General features: G+C 38.5%; 1 protein-coding gene across 2 annotated transcripts in view; it reads right to left on the bottom strand.

The window, feature by feature from the left end:
* Positions 1–10,303: 10,303 nt before the first annotated feature.
* The window catches only part of OSBPL11 (oxysterol binding protein like 11), a 98,896-nt gene continuing 90,203 nt past the window's right edge, over positions 10,304–18,996 (bottom strand). For both annotated transcript variants that reach the window (XM_036850928.1, XM_036850929.1), the window contains 2 exons: positions 15,828–15,981; positions 10,304–11,446 (listed from right to left, as the gene is read on the bottom strand). In XM_036850928.1, the coding sequence (XP_036706823.1) occupies positions 11,381–11,446; positions 15,828–15,981 (220 nt within the window). In that variant the 3' untranslated portion in view covers positions 10,304–11,380. The remainder of the gene's footprint in view (positions 11,447–15,827; positions 15,982–18,996) is intronic.

Genomic DNA, 18,996 nt, shown 5'->3' with positions numbered 1-18,996 from the left:
CATTTTAAGTCGTTCACCTAGATATAACTTTGTTCCTGTATCTTCTTAAGAGATGGCCTTGAAGAAACCAAATTTGAAAAATCAGAAGGGTGTTGAAGTGTCTAAAATACGGATAAAAAGGATTGCATGTTCATTTCCCCTTATCTTATATACATATAATACATGTTCATTGTGGGAAAATTAGAAGATAGTTATGCATAAAAATAAAAGCTATCCATGCTCCCACACCCAGAGATAAACACATCACATTTAACATATATCCATTCAAATATCATACACATATATAATAAAAATGGAACCACACTACAATGCTAATTTATAATTTATTTTATTCACTTAGTACAGTAAGAACACCTTTCCATGCAATTAAATATATTTCTACAGAATCTTCTTAAAGGCTACACGTTTGTAAAAAATTGTAAAAAATTTTGTATTGTAAAAAATTACTATAACTTATTTAATCTTATAATCCTCAGTAGTTATAATTTGATTCTAAGCTTGACTTTTACAAACAACACTGCAGTGACCATCCTTTTATATAACATCTTTGAGTACCCAACCAGTTATTTCCTTAGGCTAAATAGGCATTGGAAGATTTACGGAAAATTTCATTTAAGCTCGGATAGTACCCGAGGAATTATTTCTGCTCTTTTACAAAAAAATATATTTCTTAAAAATTGATATTTGTGGGACCTCCCTGGTGGTCCAGTGGTTGGGACTCCTCGCTCCCAATGCAGGGGGACCAGGTTCGATCCCTGGTCAGGGAACTAGATCCTGCATGCTGCAACTAAAAAAAAAGAGATCCCAAACGCGGCAGAGAGGATCCCACATGCCGCAGCTAAGACCTGGCGTAGCCAAATATTTTTTTAATTATTAAAAAAATTGATATTTGTATCCACTAGATAATACATCTTACCCTTGGGGCTGTCTATAAGCTAACTTTTTTTTTTTTTTTCTGGCCGGCTGCTCCACCCAGCTTGCAGGATCTTAGTCCCCCGACCAGGGACTGAACCCGGACCCCTGGCAGTGAGAGCACCAAGTCCTAATCACTGGACCACCAGGGAAGTCCCAAGAAATTCTTTTTAATAAAGAGACAAAACTAGTGTTTATGTTAAGAGCCTGGGGTGGGAGAAGAAATGGTATCTCGAGCTTTTTAATGGGTCCATCTTTTGGACACCCTACCTTGAAGTTTTTATGTGCTTGGCACTTTACATTTTCATGAAATGCCCCTGCAAGGCAGGCATTATTTTCCCCATTTCACAAAGAAGCAGGCTTGGGTAATATTTGACAAGGTCACATAGCCAGCAAATAAGGGGAAGACCTGAGATTCAAACCCAGATTTATAGGATACCCAGTATCCAAGCTCTTGGGCCATGCTGCTCTGGATGGGGGAGAGGAAGAAGAGAGATTCTTCTGGAAAAGGGGGCAATTGGCAGAAATCGAGGGTTCATTCTTCACCTGAAAACCCAGAGAGAAGCACATTTCCTTGGATTATGAAGGCAAAGTCACTTCACTGGCTGAAGTCTGGGAAAGCCCAAAGCCAACTCCATGGAGATTTCCAATACAGATGCTCTCTGTTCTTCTGATTCAGACAGGAGAAGGATACCCACTCCAGCACCCCCTTGGGGGAGGACCGCAATGGTAAAAGTCTCAGGAGCAGGGGTGACCGGCCAGGGTGGCTCTAAGGCTGAGTTGCCTTCTGTGTGGACACATTCCCCATCTCATCCAGCCAGAGGAACTTCAGTCTCTTATATCTGAATAGCATGATTTAGGCTTCCATTTTGTCATGAGTTTAACAAATATTTATTGAGCTCCTGTGTTAGCCTAGAAACTCCATGAAACACCCATTCTCTGCTCCCATCATCCAGGTTCTGTCTCCCCTCCCCAGGATTCTCCTCCTGTGTCTGGCCGGCCCCCCAGGGTCTGTGAAGTTCACGTTCTTCTTTCTCTGAAACTACACCCTTCTCCTTGACCAGCAACCAGCCCCCAACCCCACCCCGTCTCTCATTTTAGTGTCAGTGTGGGTGACATCTGCTTCATGTATTTTGAAGATGTATATTAGGTACATACACACTCATGACTGTTATGACTTTCTAATGGAATTGATATTTTATCATTGTGAAGTGTCTCCATCTGTCTGATGATACTCTTTTTCTTAAAGCCCATTTTGTCTGATATCAATATGGCCACACCAGCTATACAATGCTCATTGTTTTGTTTGCATGGTAGATCTTTTTCCATTTTGTTATCTTCAACCTATGTGTGTCTTTATTTAAAGTTTCTCTTATAGACAGTATAAGTGGAGGGGGGAGAGGAAGGCTGCATCTGTGAGAACATTTAAATTACCATCAATCAGTTTAAAACATTTATGTCTTACATGGAATCTTCTACTTGGAACTTCTGGTATCATTTGCCCCATGCTGTGTGGACTGCCACAAGGGAACGCTTTGCTGTCACTTATCAGAGGCACAGCCCTCCTAAGGGGGATCCTATTCTTCTTCAGCCAACTGGCCAACCACCCCTGAGAGCAGCGGTTCCCAGGGTAGCAAAGCAAGGGGAGGGGCATGGCTGTGAATGCGGACACTCAGGAGCAGAATTAAGTGAGGGCAGGACACAGGAGAGAGGAAGCAGCATCTGGGATCTTACCTCTGCCTGAGAAGCATCCTGTCCAATACACGTTCAGAAAGGTGAGCAAGAAACAGGCAAGAGATGTAAGCTTTTGTGACTGATGACCTTTGGGTAGCTTTTAAATTGTTTCTTCCTAAACTATTTTGCCTTTTTTATTGAATCTATAGAACAGTAAAGGACTTTCCAAATACGAGAAATAATTGTAAGTAAATTTATACTGAACGTACTTTGCCCTGTGTTTAGACTGGTTGTTTTCTCGACTTGGGATTTTTCCATGACCTCCTTCCCACATACTCATTAACCCTCTTCATTGAAGGCTGGCTTTTTTCTGTTCTGGCACTTCTCATCTTGTTTACTAGCTCTGTCTGTCTCCTCTTCTAGGCTAATGAACTCAGCAGTAAGAATGGGGTGGGACATGCCTCACGTCTCTGTGTCCCCTGCACTCAGCATATAGGTCTGCTGAACTAGTGAATGAGTGGGAGGGGCACAGCATACAAGACAAAACAAGAAAAGAAATAATAACAAACCACACTTTTACTTACGAAAGCCAGCCAGGCCTCCTGCCTACCCTAGCTCTCACTGTACCAAGCAGGCCAAAAGAAAGCCCTTCCTCCTCCAGCTTCTGCAGGCAACTCCTCACACAGGAATTCTCCCTGAAACTGCAAGGAAGGGGGGGAGGTAAGAATGGTAGAATGGTTACGGTGGAATGGTGGCCAGTGCTGTCTCCTCTTGCATCCCTTCCCCAGTCCCAAGGTGGGCCCTCCTCCCTAGCCCCTTCCCCATGGGATTGGTCCTGTGAGGACCCCAGCTTGGTCCCTGAGAATCATTTCCTTGAGATTGAGAGGCAAGCAGCAGGAGTCACTGTGTCCCTTTCTGCAGCTGGGCCCTAATCAGTCAGATCTCTGCTTCTACCAGGAGTGTCTCTGAGCCGCCCTACCATCCTCACCTCTCCCCTTCGTTAGGAAGGAAAAGCACTGACACTGCAGAGATCCGAGTCAACTGATTAATCCCAGAAACCACCAACTTCAGCCCTGAGGGGAATGGCAGAGGAGGGTTTTTTTTGTTTTTGTTTTTCCTGTATAAATAACCCAAACTGGAGATCATAGGTAAGGTATTGTCTCAGAGATCCTCTAATCCAACCCCTTCATTTTTCTGATGAGGACAGAGAAGCCCAGAGAGGCAGTTCAACTTGCCCACAGTCACTGCTAACAACCAGTTAGTAGCAGAAGGTGGTTGGGACACAGCTCTGGTCCCAAACTCTGATTGAGGGGCAGAAAGTGCCTGATTCAGCGTCTTCTGAAGGCCAGGTGAGCTCACTCACGGGAACAGCCATTTCCTTGCCTGGAGGGGTGGAGGAGGGGGAGTTTTTTCTTTTCCACTTGAGGAGGGATGAGGTGCTGGGGACACAGCCACAGGTATCTATCAGCCAGTGAATGAATGAACAAATTGTGGTATATTCCAAACAATGAATTCCTATTCAGCAATAAAAAAGAATAAACTATTGATACACGAATCAACATGGATAAATCGCAGAAAATTATATTGAATGGGATAAGCCAGACGCCCTCCCAAAAGACCATATTGTTTGATTGTTTATATAAAATTCCAGAAAACTTGAACTAATTTATGTGACATAAAGCAGATTAGTGAGGTAGTGGGTTGAATGGTGATCTCCAAAAATCACCATTGGTGGTTGGTAACGTCCCAATTTCTGGAAACTGTGAATGTTACTTTACTTAGAAAAAGCATCTTTGCAAATGTAATTAAGGATATTGAGATGAGATCATCGTCTTGGATTATCCTGGTGGGCCTTAAATCCAGTGTCAAGTGTCCTTATAAGAGGATACTAATACAAGTAGTCCCTGGAAATGGGAAAGAGGTGGAGAGAGGGGAGAGGTGGGAAGGAGAGATTACAAAGGGGTAAGAGTAAACTTTTGGGAATGATAAATATTTTCATTATCATGATTGTGATGATGTTTCATGGATGGAGACATATGTCAAAACTTGTCAAATTGTATACTTTGTTTTAAGTCCATTATACATTAACAAAACTGTTAAAAAGATGAAAGATCCATGGGTCTAAAACAAGATTCCACTCGCAATATTCTGGCTTTTTGGAAGTAGTCCACATAACATTGATATATGGTGCATTCTCAGAAAACTGATCATGAGATGAAACACCAACATATGAAGAACAGCTGAATAACTCCAGAATATTAAAATTTGGAGAACTGATATATATATATTAGTATATAAAGTAATCAAATATATTAAGTATTGCAATGTACAAAACATTCTCATCTTATATGAACTTCATTAGAACTGAGACCAATGACATCCTTGTAGTGAGATAGATTTTGATGCCCCTCTTTGACTTCTTCTGTTGGATCTTCTGTTTTTCATGATCTCTTATCTTCTCCAATTCCTGTTGTTGTTGTTTTTTTTCCCCCTCTTCTTATGTTTTGCTGGAGCATATACTTTAATAGCTTCCAGAAAAGGAAATGCTGGCATAAAATTTTTTTGAAATCTTGCATGTCAGATTTGTCTTTTGGCTGGGGATAAAATTCTAGGCAAAATTGGAGGTATTGCTCTTTTGTCTTTTAGCTTTCAGTGATGTTATTGAGAAGGCTGATGCCATTCTCTTTTTTAGAATCTTCTCTTTATCCTTAGTGTTATGAAATTTCACAATGATGTGCTTTGGGTTGGGCTTTTATTTTTTTCTCTATTGTGCAGGGTACTCATGGCATTTCAAATGGATTCACATCATTTACTCTGGGAAATTTTCATAAATATATACATACACATCATACACACATATACATATATCAAAATAGTATCATCCCTTCCATTGGTTTTCTTTCCCTGGAATCCCTACTAGTTACATGTTAGACTTCCTGGATTGCTTCTCTCATTTCTGTATCATTTCTCTCCTATTGTCCATTGTTTATCCTTTTGTTCTATTTGCTGAGAGCTTTTTCTCACTTATCTTCTAGACCATCTATTGAGTATTTAACTTGAACAATCATATTTTAAATTTCCAAGACCTGTGCTTGTTCTCTGAACAGTCCATTTTAAAAATAGCATTTTGTTCATGTTTCGTGGCAGCAATATCATCTCATCTGCCTGAAGATTTAATTTTTTCTGAAGTTACTTCCCCTAACTTCCTGAATTATCTGCTTCCTCTAATTTCTTTTCTCCTGTTTGCTTTGATCTCTCTTTTATTCATGTTGGAAGCTTTCCTCAAATGTCTGCTGATCCTTAGCTATTAAAATGAGTAATGATATGCTGTCTATATACACAGTGTGGTGGACGATGGATATGTGTAATGTATTGGTGAGAGGGTGGAGGGTTATGTTGGAGGAACTGCTGACTTGGCTTTACTGTAAAGTAATTAACAGGGTTGTCAGCTGACCTTTTTGCTGGTGGACCCTTCAAATATATCATAGGACTTCTTTTTTTCTGGAGTTGTTCTCCTAAAATGGATCTTTTAATCTCTCGCCTAAGGGTATAAGCCTGACTGCCAATATTTTGGGAATGGGATAGGGGAAGGGGCTGAAAGATCTGAATTGGTTCAATCAGAACCAATTGGTTCTGGTTCAATCTCTCAAGAGTCTCTTGTAGGGTGGAACAAGGGTTAGTCACCTGGATGCATTGTTTGGGGCTTCTTATGCAGACTTTGAACCAACCCTGTTGTTTTCAGCTCACTGCTCAACTCTGCCTTCCACATTACCTAGGTATCACTGATGCTTTTCTGGGATTTGGAAAGACCAATAGCCTTGCCTGTGTCAACATCCCATTCTCAGGAATTAAGTTTTAGCTTCTTCCCTCATCCAAGTCTCTGAGGATAGGGAGAGTATTTGCCACATCAGAGTCCAATGCAGGGTAGCAAAGCAATACTTTTATTTTATCCCCAGCCAAAAGACAAAGGAATCCCAGCCCCAAAGGAATACTCAGCAGATGTTTGTTGAATGAATGAAGGTCTAGCTAAGTGACTTGAAGTGAGCACTAAACTTTCTGAGCAATAATTTCTTCATCTGTAAAGTTTGAACAGCCATCCCTGACTTTACAATTTCACAGGGTTGTTGTGGAGTGAAGGGACTCAATACTTTTCTTCTTCTTCTTCTTATTTTTGGCGACAAGTAGGTATTAGAGGTGATGTTGGTTACAACTTGCAGAATTCAGTGAATCAATATGCAGATGCCATACCTCTCCCAATACACAATCTAAAGGCCAGAATTTTCTCTTTTTTTCACTTCTAGTCTTGGACTTCTTAACATACAATTCCTAATAGCCAGAAGGAAAGTGTACATTTAAAACTTTGCCCCAAAAGATAGAGATACAATTGCTACAAAGACTTGTTTCCCTGGCCAAATATTAACAAGGTGTAGATTAAAAAACAAAACAAAAACAAAAACAAAAACCAGAAAAGGCCTCTACCTCTTGTTAAGTGAATAAGCTACAGCAGATGTCAAGAAGAGAAGGACAAGGTAAAACAGTTACCCTAAAGTGGTATTATTTCACTCCTGTCAAGGGGGGGAGATTTCAATTACTCATAAATGTAGTTTTTTTTGTTTTTTGTTTTTTAGTTTTATTGATCTTTGCTATTGTTTTCTTTGTTTCTATTTCATTTATTTCTGCTCTGATCTTTATGATTTCTTTCCTTCTGCTAACTTTGGGTTTTGTTTGTTCTTCTTTCTCTAGTTTCTTTAGGTGTAAGGTTAGATTGTTTATTTGAGATTTTTCTTGTTTCTTTAGGTAGGCTTGTATAGCTATAAACTTCCCTCTTAGAACTGCTTTCGCTGCATCCCATAGGTTTTGGGTCGTCGTGTTTTCATTGTCATTTGTCTCTAGGTATTTTTTTATTTCCTCTTTGATTTCTTCAGTGATCTCTTGGTTATTTAGTAACGTATTGTTTAGCCTCCATGTGTTTGTCTTTTTTACGTTTTTTCCCCTGTAATTCATTTCTAATCTCATAGCGTTGTGGTCAGAAAAGATGCTTGATATGATTTCAATTTTCTTAAATTTACTGAGGCTTGATTTGTGACCCAAGATGTGATCTATCCTGGAGAATGTTCCGTATGCACTTGAGAAGAACGTGTAATCTGCTGTTTTTGGATGGAATGTCCTATATATATCAATTAAATCTATCTGGTCTATTGTGTCATTTAAAGCTTCTGTTTCCTTATTTATTATTTTGGATGATCTGTCCATTGGTGTAAGTGAGGTGTTAAAGTCCCCCACTATGATTGTGTTACTGTCAATTTCCTCTTTTATAGCTGTTAGCAGTTGCCTTATGTATTGAGGTGCTCCTATGTTGGGTGCATATATATTTATAATTGTTATATCTTCTTCTTGGATTGATCCCTTGATCATTATGTAGTGTCCTTCCTTGTCTCTTGTAACATTCTTTATTTTAAAGTCTATTTTATCTGATATGAGTATAGCTACTCCAGCTTTCTTTTGATTTCCATTTGCATGGAATATCTTTTTCCATCCCCTCACTTTCAGTCTGTATGTGTCCCTAGGTCTAAAGTGGGTCTCTTGTAGACAGCATATATATGGGTCTTGTTTTTGTATCCATTCAGCCAGTCTATGTCTTTTGGTTGGGGCATTTAATCCATTCACGTTTAAGGTAATTATCGATATGTATGTTCCTATGACCATTTTCTTAATTGTTCTGGGTTTGTTTTTGTAGGTCCTTTACTTCTCTTGTGTTTCCCACTTAGAGAAGTTCCTTTAGCATTTGTTGTAGAGCTGGTTTGGTGGTGCTGAATTCTCTTAGCTTTTGCTTGTCTGTAAAGCTTTTGATTTCTCCATCAAATCTAAATGAGATCCTTGCCGGGTAGAGTAATCTTGGTTGTAGGTTCTTCCCTTTCATCACTTTAAGTATATCATGCCACTCCCTTCTGGCTCGCAGAGTTTCTGCTGAGAAATCAGCTGTTAACCTTATGGGAGTTCCCTTGTATGTTATTTGTCATTTTTCCCTTGCTGCTTTCAATAATTTTTCTTTGTGTTTAATTTTTGCCACTTTGATTACTATGTGTCTCGGCGTGTTTCTACTTGGGTTTATCCTGTATGGGACTCTCTGTGCTTCCTGGACTTGGGTGGCTATTTCCTTTCCCATGTTAGGGAAGTTTTCGACTATAATCTCTTCAAATATTTTCTCTGGTCCTTTCTCTCTCTCTTCACCTTCTGGGACCCCTATAATGCGAATGTTGTTGCGTTTAATGTTGTCCCAGAGGTCTCTTAAGCTGTCTTCATTTCTTTTCATTCTTTTTTCTTTAGTCTGTTCTGCAGCAGTGAATTCCACCATTCTGTCTTCCAGGTCACTTATCCGTTCTTCTGCCTCAGTTATTCTGCTATTGATTCCTTCTAGTGTAGTTTTCATTTCAGTTATTGTATTGGTCATCTCTGTTTGTTTGTTCTTTAATTCTTCTAGGTCTTTGTTAATCATTTCTTGCATCTTCTCAATCTTTGCCTCCATTCTTATTCCGAGGTCCTGGATCATCTTCACTATCATTATTCTGAATTCTTTTTCTGGAAGGTTGCCTATCTCCACTTCATTTAGTTGTTTTTCTGGGGTTTTTTCTTGTTCCTTCATCTGGTACATAGCCCTCTGCCTTTTCATCTTGTCTATCTTTCTGTAACTGTGGTTTTTGGTACACAGGCTGCAGGATTGTAGTTTTTCTTGCTTCTGCTGTCTGCCCTCTGGTGGTTGAGGCTATCTAAGAGGCTTGATGGGAGGCTCTGGTGGTGGGTAGAGCTGACTGTTCATCATAAATGTAGTTTTAATAAGAATTTTAAAAAATCATATTTCAGTAATTCTTAAAATGGTTCAAAAATTCAAAGAAATAAATGGGCATTCAAATGGTTCAAAGAACAAAACAAAAACCTCCAGTCTCATTTGATATTCTTGCTCTATTTCCAGTTTATTTAAAAGTCGTAAAATTAAAACATTTTAATTTAAAAAAACTGTTATTAAATTTACTCCCTTATTTCCCTAAGAGATTCCTGAAGGTAAGGATTTAAAATCAATGTCCTCCTCGAATGAACAGGGCAATAACTCCGCTAAATATAAACTTTCTATTTCTCTCCATTCATGAAACAGACAAAGGCATCATTGTTCTCTAGTTTTATTATTTTTTAATCTTCCCAACACATGAACTATAACTCATTTTGAGATTTTTCAGTGCATTTCACAGCAAAAATGAACAAGGGAATCATTAAAATGGTTGTACATTAACCAACTATCTTCTTATAATTTACAATTTGTTGAAAAAAATTATTATTTTGCTGTTTTCATCCTATTAGCCCCCTTCAATAAAACACAATTTATCAGAGCACAAAGCTTAAGCTTCTTATGATGATGCAACAGATACAGCCACTTACAATGGCTGATGGATAACAGATATATGTTACACACACTGATTGGAAGACCACATCAGAAGAAACAGAGTAAGGCACCACTCTTGGAAAATTAAGGTAGCTTGAAGTAACAAGTGTTGAGCACCATAAGTAGGTGCTAAATAAATACGTGAATGAATGATGAAAGCCATAATTAGCACTATTCTATTAATTGCCAGCAATTCTTCAACCTCAATAAAATACTTATTTTAAAAAAAAGACTGTACCTGAATACAACTTCCTGATATCTTTTTTTCCTGATACCTCTTTATTTCATACTCTTTCTTCAGCATTTGCGTTTCCTTGAAAAAACAAAACATACCATACATGCACTTAGTCACATATATAACTTCTGAATTACTGACAAATATGAATAGTTGTTTTAAATTTTGAGTGAACAGAGGTAAGATAAAGCATACTTATCCAGAGGGATAGCACGTAATATTGGATATATTAACCTACAAGTGAAAAAAAGATAAGGAAAACAGTAAGTCTTATTTTTTAATATTTGCTTGTTCTTTAATGCCTCAGTTCTTGAGAAGGGCCAAAATCTCATCATATTGACATGACCATGTTTTAGAAAACTGTCTCTCAAGTATAATATTTAATAAAACTAGGTATTGAAAAATGCTCTGAAATTTTTCAAGTCAATGCTGTTTTCAAGTATATTAAAATGCTCAGAAGAAAAAATTCTCCATGGTTATAATTCTAATCAATTTATAAATATACTTTTTAAAAGAGTTCCAACAGAGGTGGATAACGGATAAGTTCCTCAGACACAGGCACACAGTCTCTTTGAAGGAACAGAATGCCTTGTTACGACAACCTGGTTGACTTTTTTTTAACACTGATTTCAGGCACAATGGCTGAAGCCACTTCTGGGTCATCTTCTTCCTCCTCTTGATTTGTTGTAAAAGTAGTGAATACTTCAGTTACTGACAGAAAGCAAAGCACAAACTCTGAAAGAGACTTCAATTTTCACTACAAAGAAATCAAAATCACTGAGTTCTCACTGTTGTGTTTATCTGCTGCCCCCATGCAAAAAGAGGGGATTCAAACTTAGCTTTTGGAGCAGGAACTGGATAAAAGATTAATCATCTAATAATTCAGGTGAAAGGGCTTCAGATGATATTGCTCACATCACATGAACGGCTTGGTGAGAGGTCCATCGTGCTTCTTCAACACTTTGGTCTTGCTGCAGTTCTACGGTGCCCTAATTGGTACATTCGTGTGTAGTTAGTTTCAGTCTGTGCAATCAGGAAGCAGGTCACTCAGTGCAATGACTCCATTCTGGGAGAGTTTAGGGTAAATAGAGAAGTTCATTTGGTCGAGTCTTAGACAGTATGTGTCACTCTGCTGGTTGTACTGTTGGAATTATTTTCCAAAGGGGTTTGTGATAAACCCAGCCATCGCCCTGAAACAAGTAGAAAAATAAATTAAAGAACCATTCCTCTATTATGTTCAGAATCAGTAACCAAAACTAGATGCAATGCCTTCATTGAAATCGAATTCTGTTCTCACATTTAAAAACAAGAGTTTGTGAAGAAAAAGCCTCTGTGCTTAAGACACCAAAAAATATGTGTGGTTTAGCTAGGATTAGGTGAGAAGTTCTGGTCTGGGAAGACCTAGTTTGTGCTCCACGAATATTTTACTTTGCAGGAGTCATTTGTAGCAATTCTGCCAACTTTGCCAAGATGCTGCAGATTGAGCCCCACTGATGGAGTGACAGGCAGCAGGTGGAGCACAGGAAATGGTCACCAAGGTAAGAGCTGTTCTCTACACCTCAACCGGCATTTCTAGGATCTGAGTATTGTTTCCTAGTTCTTTCCTGACTCTACCCTATTAGTTTTCCCTGGTTCCTGTGAATAGAAGGATACCAAAAGGAGATAAAGTTAGTCAAAGAGTGAACGAAAGACAGGAGAAGATCAAGTGAGGAAAAAAGTGCTGCAGCAAATGCATGAAGCAGCATACTGGGGTGAGAGCTTGGCAGAGCTGAGGTCACAGTAGCTAAGACTGCAGGTTCGGTGTTTATGCGACTAGGTGAAGTAAGTCAGATTTGAACCTCTCTCCGTAACCCCTATATCGCCCTCAATTTATTTGCGTTAAAAAAATTTTTTTAGGAACTTCCCTGGCGGTCCAGTGGTTAAGACTTCACCTTCCAATGTAGGGGGTGCAGGTTCAATCCCTGGTCAGGGAGCTAAGATCCCACATGCCTCATGGCCAAAAAACCAAAATATAAAACAGAAGCAATATTGTCACAAATTCAATGAAGACTTTAAAAATGGTCCACATCAAAAAAAAAAATCTTCAAAAAAGTATTTAAAAATATATATTTACCCTACCTTACTCCAAAAATGGCTTACGCCCAGCAATTATGTGGGTCATAGTGACGAGGACTCTCTCCTTGACCAAACTTTAAAAGTTAGACCCCTCTGTCTCTCTTCTTGACTAAGCCTCATCCTAGGCCTGCTAAACTCAGTTTTAGCAAAAAAACATCCTGATGAACTAGTTTATCAAGAATTCTCTCATCTTTGATATCCAATGAAACTCTTCTCCTCGCATTTTTGATCTAATCATGTGCCTCCCCCGACCCACCATCCTTGACATCTGACCAAGTTCCTCTTAGTAATCTTCCATCCACTCCCTCATCCTGCCCACTGGCTATAAATTCCCACTTATCAACACATTCAGAGTTGAATTCAATCTTTTTACTCTACTGCGATATTCTTGAATAAAGTCTTCCTTGTCATTTTTAATAAGTGTCAGAATAATTTCTCTTTAACAACAGAAACCATTATGTTGTTTAAATTAAATCACCTGGTTGATAATTATCACAAAACACAAAAACACAGAAGATGTCTCCTAACCACATTACAGAATGCTAGGTTTAGAAGTTAAGACGTGCCACCTGACCATCTCACTTCACAGATGAAGAAACTGAGGCTCCGAGAAGTGAAATGAGTTGTCCAACTTCACCCAGGAAGGGCAGAGTTCTTTTCAGTGCACCTTCTATATAATTACCTACATTTTACAGATGAGGAAACCGAAGTTAGAAGTGGTAAATAAACTATCCAAGGTATGACTGAGGTTCAAACTTAACACATCTGACTCCAATGTGGTCCACTATTCTGCAAAAGCCTTCCTGCTTGCATTTATATATATCTTAAGAAATTTTAAACATCCACTCAAGAGGATACGACCAATAGATCCTGATGGATGTGTAAAATCGCAAAAGAGAGGAAATGGAAGATCTAATAAATTAAATGTCAGTGAGAAATGGTCAGGAAAAGAAGGTAGGTATTATCAAATGATACTAGAAACACTTTAAATTCATCTATACTTTCTCAGGTTACTCTACCTCCTCTTTTTATATCAAGTGACTCTACTCCTCCATCTAACTAAAGCCAACTCCAAACTGGTCTGTTGGTTTGACAGCAATAATGAAAGTACCAAACAAGTGGAAAAGCTCTTGTTACTCATAACAATATGTATGAAACATCTACTAAGTGCCCAGCACTGTGTTTAGGACCACAGGCGAGACAAAATTGACTTTTCAATAACATATGACTCTTCTTAGCAAAGAGCCATACCTGATGGCAATAGTGCCAAAGTTGTTATGAACTTCGTGGTACCAGTGTCAGCTAACTACCATCCTCATCAGCCTCACCTCTCCTCTGCAGTGCTTCTTACAGCACAGTCCATGGCCCTGTCACACACAGGATGTGACGCGGCAGCCCCAGGGGCTTAGGCAATCAGTATATGACACTAATCTAACCCATCTGTTGTTGTACCACTGTGTCATGGCACACCATTTAGAAAGCCATCTTACATCTTACCAACTAAAGAGGCCCAAACCTGAGTCAGCATCTCCAGTCTACTGTTTCATCAGGCAGTTAGTTAAGACTATCTAGGCAGAAAGAAATTCACTACTTTATTAGACAACTGCCATATCTTGCTATCACTTTCTACATCTGTCTATCCAACATCACAAAGTATAATAAAGGGATTAAGTGGTAGGTTCTTAATAATATCTGTCAAATAAAGAATACATGAGAAGTAGCATGTTTACATGTCATGTTAGTTACAAGAACCAGGAGGCTTATCTTTTAAAATCTTTTAAAATTGGTTGCATCTTTTACCCATTACAGCTTCTTGCTCTCAGCCTCTAGAGTTCATTTTTAATGATTTATAGAAGTCTTCCCTTAGAAAAATTCTCCTCTTTAGAATCTGCTTCTGGTATGCTATTTTAGTGAGCTTGAAATGAAAAAAATCCAAGGTTACCAGACTATAATTTTGCATAGTAGTTACAAAGGTTTATCTTTTCATATAAAAATGAAGAGATGTAAAGTACTTTTCCTTGAATTCCTATCCATGTAAACATTTGGGGGACTTCCCTGGTGGTGCAGTGGTTAAGAATCCGCCTGTCAATGCAGGCAACACAGGTTCAAGCCGTGGTCCGGGAAGATCCCACATGCCGTGGAGCAACTAAGCCTGTGTGCCACAACTACTGAGTCTGTGCTCCAGAGCCCGTGAGCCACAACTACTGAGCCCATGTGCCACAACTACTGAAGCCCGTGCGCCTAGAGCCCGTGGTCCACAACAAGAGAAGCCATCGCAATGAGAAGCCCATGCACCACAACAAAGAGTAGCCCCCACTCACTGCAACTAGAGAAAGCCAGCATGCAGCAACGAAGACCCAATGCAGCCAAAAAGAAAGAAAGAAAGAAAGAAAGAAGAGAAGGAGGGAGGGAGGGAGGGAGGGAAGGAAGGAAGGAAGGAAGGAAGGAAGGAAGGAAGAAAGAAAACAGTTGAGAAAAATTAAAGCAATGAAACTACTACAATAAACTGTGGGCTTTTAAGGGTAATCAAAATTCACAAACTGTTTTTCCAGATTCTTTTCTGACAGACCAATATTAAAATTCAATGAGTTTCCTTAGACTTGGCTATGGACAAGAAAACTTTTCTTGGCATCAGCTCTGGTCCATTATTCACCTTACTCTGAGTTCTACCAGAAAGTAATAAACAAAATAAAACAAAACCTTTAAATGTAGAAAAGACTTTAGGAATCATTTTGTCTTACCTCCAAAACTAGTGAATTAAACACTTCTACATAAGCCATGGTCTCTTACATGAGTCTAGTGATGGGGAACACATTACTATAAAATGTATGCTTGTCATTATTGGATATTTTTTATTGTTATACATTCCTTCTTATGTTAAGCTCAAAATGCTTCCTGGTAGTCTGGGCCTAGCTCAAGTCTGCTATTGGAGCTGATAAGAAACTTCTATGCGATAAGCCTAACCTATATTTGAAGAAAGTTATAATGAATGTCTCCAATTTTCTGTTTTCCAGCCTAAACACCCCCCACATCACTCTTTTTTCCTTAAACATTGCAAAGATTCTAGTCACTTCTCACTATCCTCTGTGTAGCCATTTAAGTTTTTCATGCATCCTTAAAATGTGGTCTCTGGAAGTGAACAAAGAGTTTCACTGTGGTACAAAAGGCAACAAATTATCAATTGCATATTCTGTTATTGAGATTAAAGATTAATGTCGGTATTTTGTGGCCAATTTAAATCCCCAAATCTATTTCATCTGAACTGTCGGTAAACTATTCTACTTTGAAACTATTCTACTTTGACAAACTGTGAAAAGCTCATGAAAAAGCTCATGGTTAAGCTTGACTATTTTTAGAAATAAAGATATTTAAGTGATAATTCAAGAAAGCCTACTATGCTAAAGTTCTCACTAAGTAGATAATGAGTTTTAGTCTGAAGACATGTAGGACATATACCTCTTTAATAAAATATTTGGTTTTCCAAGGTGTGCCTGTTTCAGTACGATGCCTTTCTTCAGTCCTCTGGCGTTCTTCCAGGGTACGTTTATGCTCTGTGGCCTTATCGATTTCAGATTCCCTCAGAGAGTCTGTCACATTTCTCCACAATCGCCTGAAATCCGAAAACCACACATTTTACATTCTTCAAAAAAGATAATTAAATAGAACTGATACCCTCAAAATTAACAGTGATTTTAATAAATTACATTTCCCGAATCAGATCTATAATTTCATGCCTATGAATTACAAGAATGCTGACACTATGTTGCTGATGTTAATGTCCAAGATGCTGCTGCTTCTGCTTCTTTTTAAATTAAAAATAATTTATATTTTCCCAAGTTATATAACCAAGATTTTTATTTTTAAGAAACTTAGGAAACAATAAGCAAAAGGAGAAATAAATTTTTAAAAAGCTGAAATAGAAGAGACCACTTCTGCTTCTGTACGTGATTAAATAATGGGCACCAGATTTACCCTCCTGCTTTCAATCAACTACAGAACCAGACAAAATATAATGAAACAATGGTTTTCAGACATCGAACAAAAGGCAGCACAGGACAGTGACTCCTGAGAGCAGGCAAACAAATGAGGGGGGTCCTATGAGTGCTCCAACTGACGAGTTAGAGAGTTTGCAGGCACAGCACGGGGGCAGGGCAGGGGGAGCTCAACAAACTCCAAGCCAAAGAAATCTGCCAAGACAATTCTTTGGGGAAAGTATAGTCTGTTCAACAAATGGTGCTGGGACAGCTGGATATCCCCATGCAAAAAGGTGACCTTAGGCTCTCACCTCACAATAAAACTTAGAAGAAGATAAAAGAAAACAATGATACTCTCACCTCATCAAATAAAAAATGATTACTGAAATAAACACCATTAAGAAAATGAAAAGATGAGCAAGAGACTAGGAGACAATATTTACGAAACACATACCCAATAAAGGATCTGTGTCCAGAATTTACAAAGAACTCCTATAACACAATAAGACAACAAACAATTCAATTTCAAAAATGGGTGAAATTTATAAGCAAGCATTTTAACAAAGAAGATATACAAATGGCTAATTAGAACATAAAAACATGCTCAACATCATTAGCCAGTAGGGAAATGCAAATTAAAATCACAATGAGATACTATTTCACACCAGCTAGAATGGGCATATATATAAGACAGGCAATAACAAATGTTGATGAAGATGAGAACTGGAACCTTCGTATGTTTCTGGCAGGAATGTAAAATGATGCAGCCATTTTTGAAAATAGTTTGGCAGTTTCTTGAAAAGTTAGACATAAAACTACCACACAAACCAGGAATTCCACTCGTAGGTATTTACCCACGAGAAGTGAAAACATGTCCACACAAAGGTCTGCACAAGAATGTTCACTGCGGTATTAATCATCATAGTCCAATACTGGAAATGTCCATCAGTTGGTGAAGGGATAGACAAAATGTAGTGTCACATAATGGAATACTTTTCAGTAATAAAAAGGAATGAAATATTGATACATGTTGTACCATGAATGAACCTCAAAAACGTGCTAAGTGAAAAAAGCTAGGCATAAGAGATCACATACTGTATGATTCCATTTATTTGAAATGTCCAGACAAAGTAAAATTATAGAGATAGAAAGTAGGTTCCCTGGGACTGGGGGCAGAAACAGGGATTAACTATCAATGGGCATGAAGGATATTATGGGAGGATCAAAGGATTCTAAAACTAATTAATGGTAAAACCTGCACCACTAAGGAAAGTTACCAAAAATCATTGAATTGTACACTTAAAACAGGTGAATTTTATGATATGTAAAATATAACTCAATAATATTTTTAAGTGGCAATTTTAATATTAAAGTGGAATTCAAAGCAAGAACTATGACCACGGATAGAGGATCATTTCATAATGGCCAAGGGTGGGGGGCAATACAGCAAGAGGACGTGCAATCTTTTCAGGGTCAGCATTCTGGAGAAATAGAGTGTGGTTCCTATTTGCCAGGAAGCTTGAGGATGTTTCCAACAACTGTGTTACCATTCCTGAGAAAAGGGCATATAATCTTAAATGTGTATGGCCCAAACAACAGACGTTCAAATAACATGACACAAAAACTTACAGAACTATAAAGAGAAATATTCCATTAAAATCGGTAATTTCAGTAACTGATCTCAATACCTCTTCTCAACTGATAGAAAGAATGCACAGAAAATGAGTAAAGATACAGAGGACTAGAAAAATACTATTAATCCACTTGATCTAACTGACATTTACAGAATACTCTCACCTAACATCAACAGAATACACATTCCTGTCAGGTGCACACAAAACATTTACCAAGATAGAATGCATTCAGTGCTATAAAACAAATCTCAATAAATTTAAAGGATTAAAACCACACAAAGCACATTCTTTGACCAAAATGAAATTAAATTAGAAATGAACACTGAGAAGATATCTGGAAAAGCTCCAAGTATTTGGAAATTAAACAACACATTACTAAATAAGTTCAAGTCCAAAAAAAAAAAAAGAAAGAAGAAAAACCCACAAGGGAAATCAGAAAACACATATCAAAAAGTTCAAAAGGTAGAGGCCAGATCAAGATGGCAGAATAGAAGGACGTGGAGGTCCCCTCCCCCCCAAACACATCAAAAATATGTGGAACAATTCTCACAAAATACCTGCTGAATGCTGGCAGAGATCTCATACAACCAAAGCTGCAAAAAAGATCACTAAGTAGTTGGGATTGACATGTATACACTGATGTGTATAAAACTGATGACTAATAAGAACCTGCTGTATAAAAAAATAAAATTAGGGCTTCCCTGGTGGCGCAGTGGTTGAGAATCTGCCTGTCAATGCAGGGGACATGGGTTCGAGCCCTGGTCTGGGAGGATCCCACATGCCGCGGAGCAACTAGGCCCGTGAGCCACAGTTGCTGAGCCTGCGCGTCTGGAGCCTGTGCTCCGCCACAAGAGGGGCCGCGATAGTGAGAGGCCCGCGCACTGCGATGAAGAGTGGCCCCCACTTGCCGCAACTAGACAGAGCCCTCGCACAGAAACGAAGACCCAACATAGCCATAAATGAATGAATGAATAAATAAATAAATAAATAAATAAAAATTAAAAAAAAAAAAGTAGT

The sequence above is a fragment of the Balaenoptera musculus genome, chromosome 4 (genome assembly GCF_009873245.2).
Source record: "Balaenoptera musculus isolate JJ_BM4_2016_0621 chromosome 4, mBalMus1.pri.v3, whole genome shotgun sequence".
Lineage (NCBI taxonomy): Eukaryota > Metazoa > Chordata > Mammalia > Artiodactyla > Balaenopteridae > Balaenoptera > Balaenoptera musculus.
Note: the sequence above shows the minus strand (reverse complement) of the source record. Positions and strands in the feature narration are given on the sequence as shown.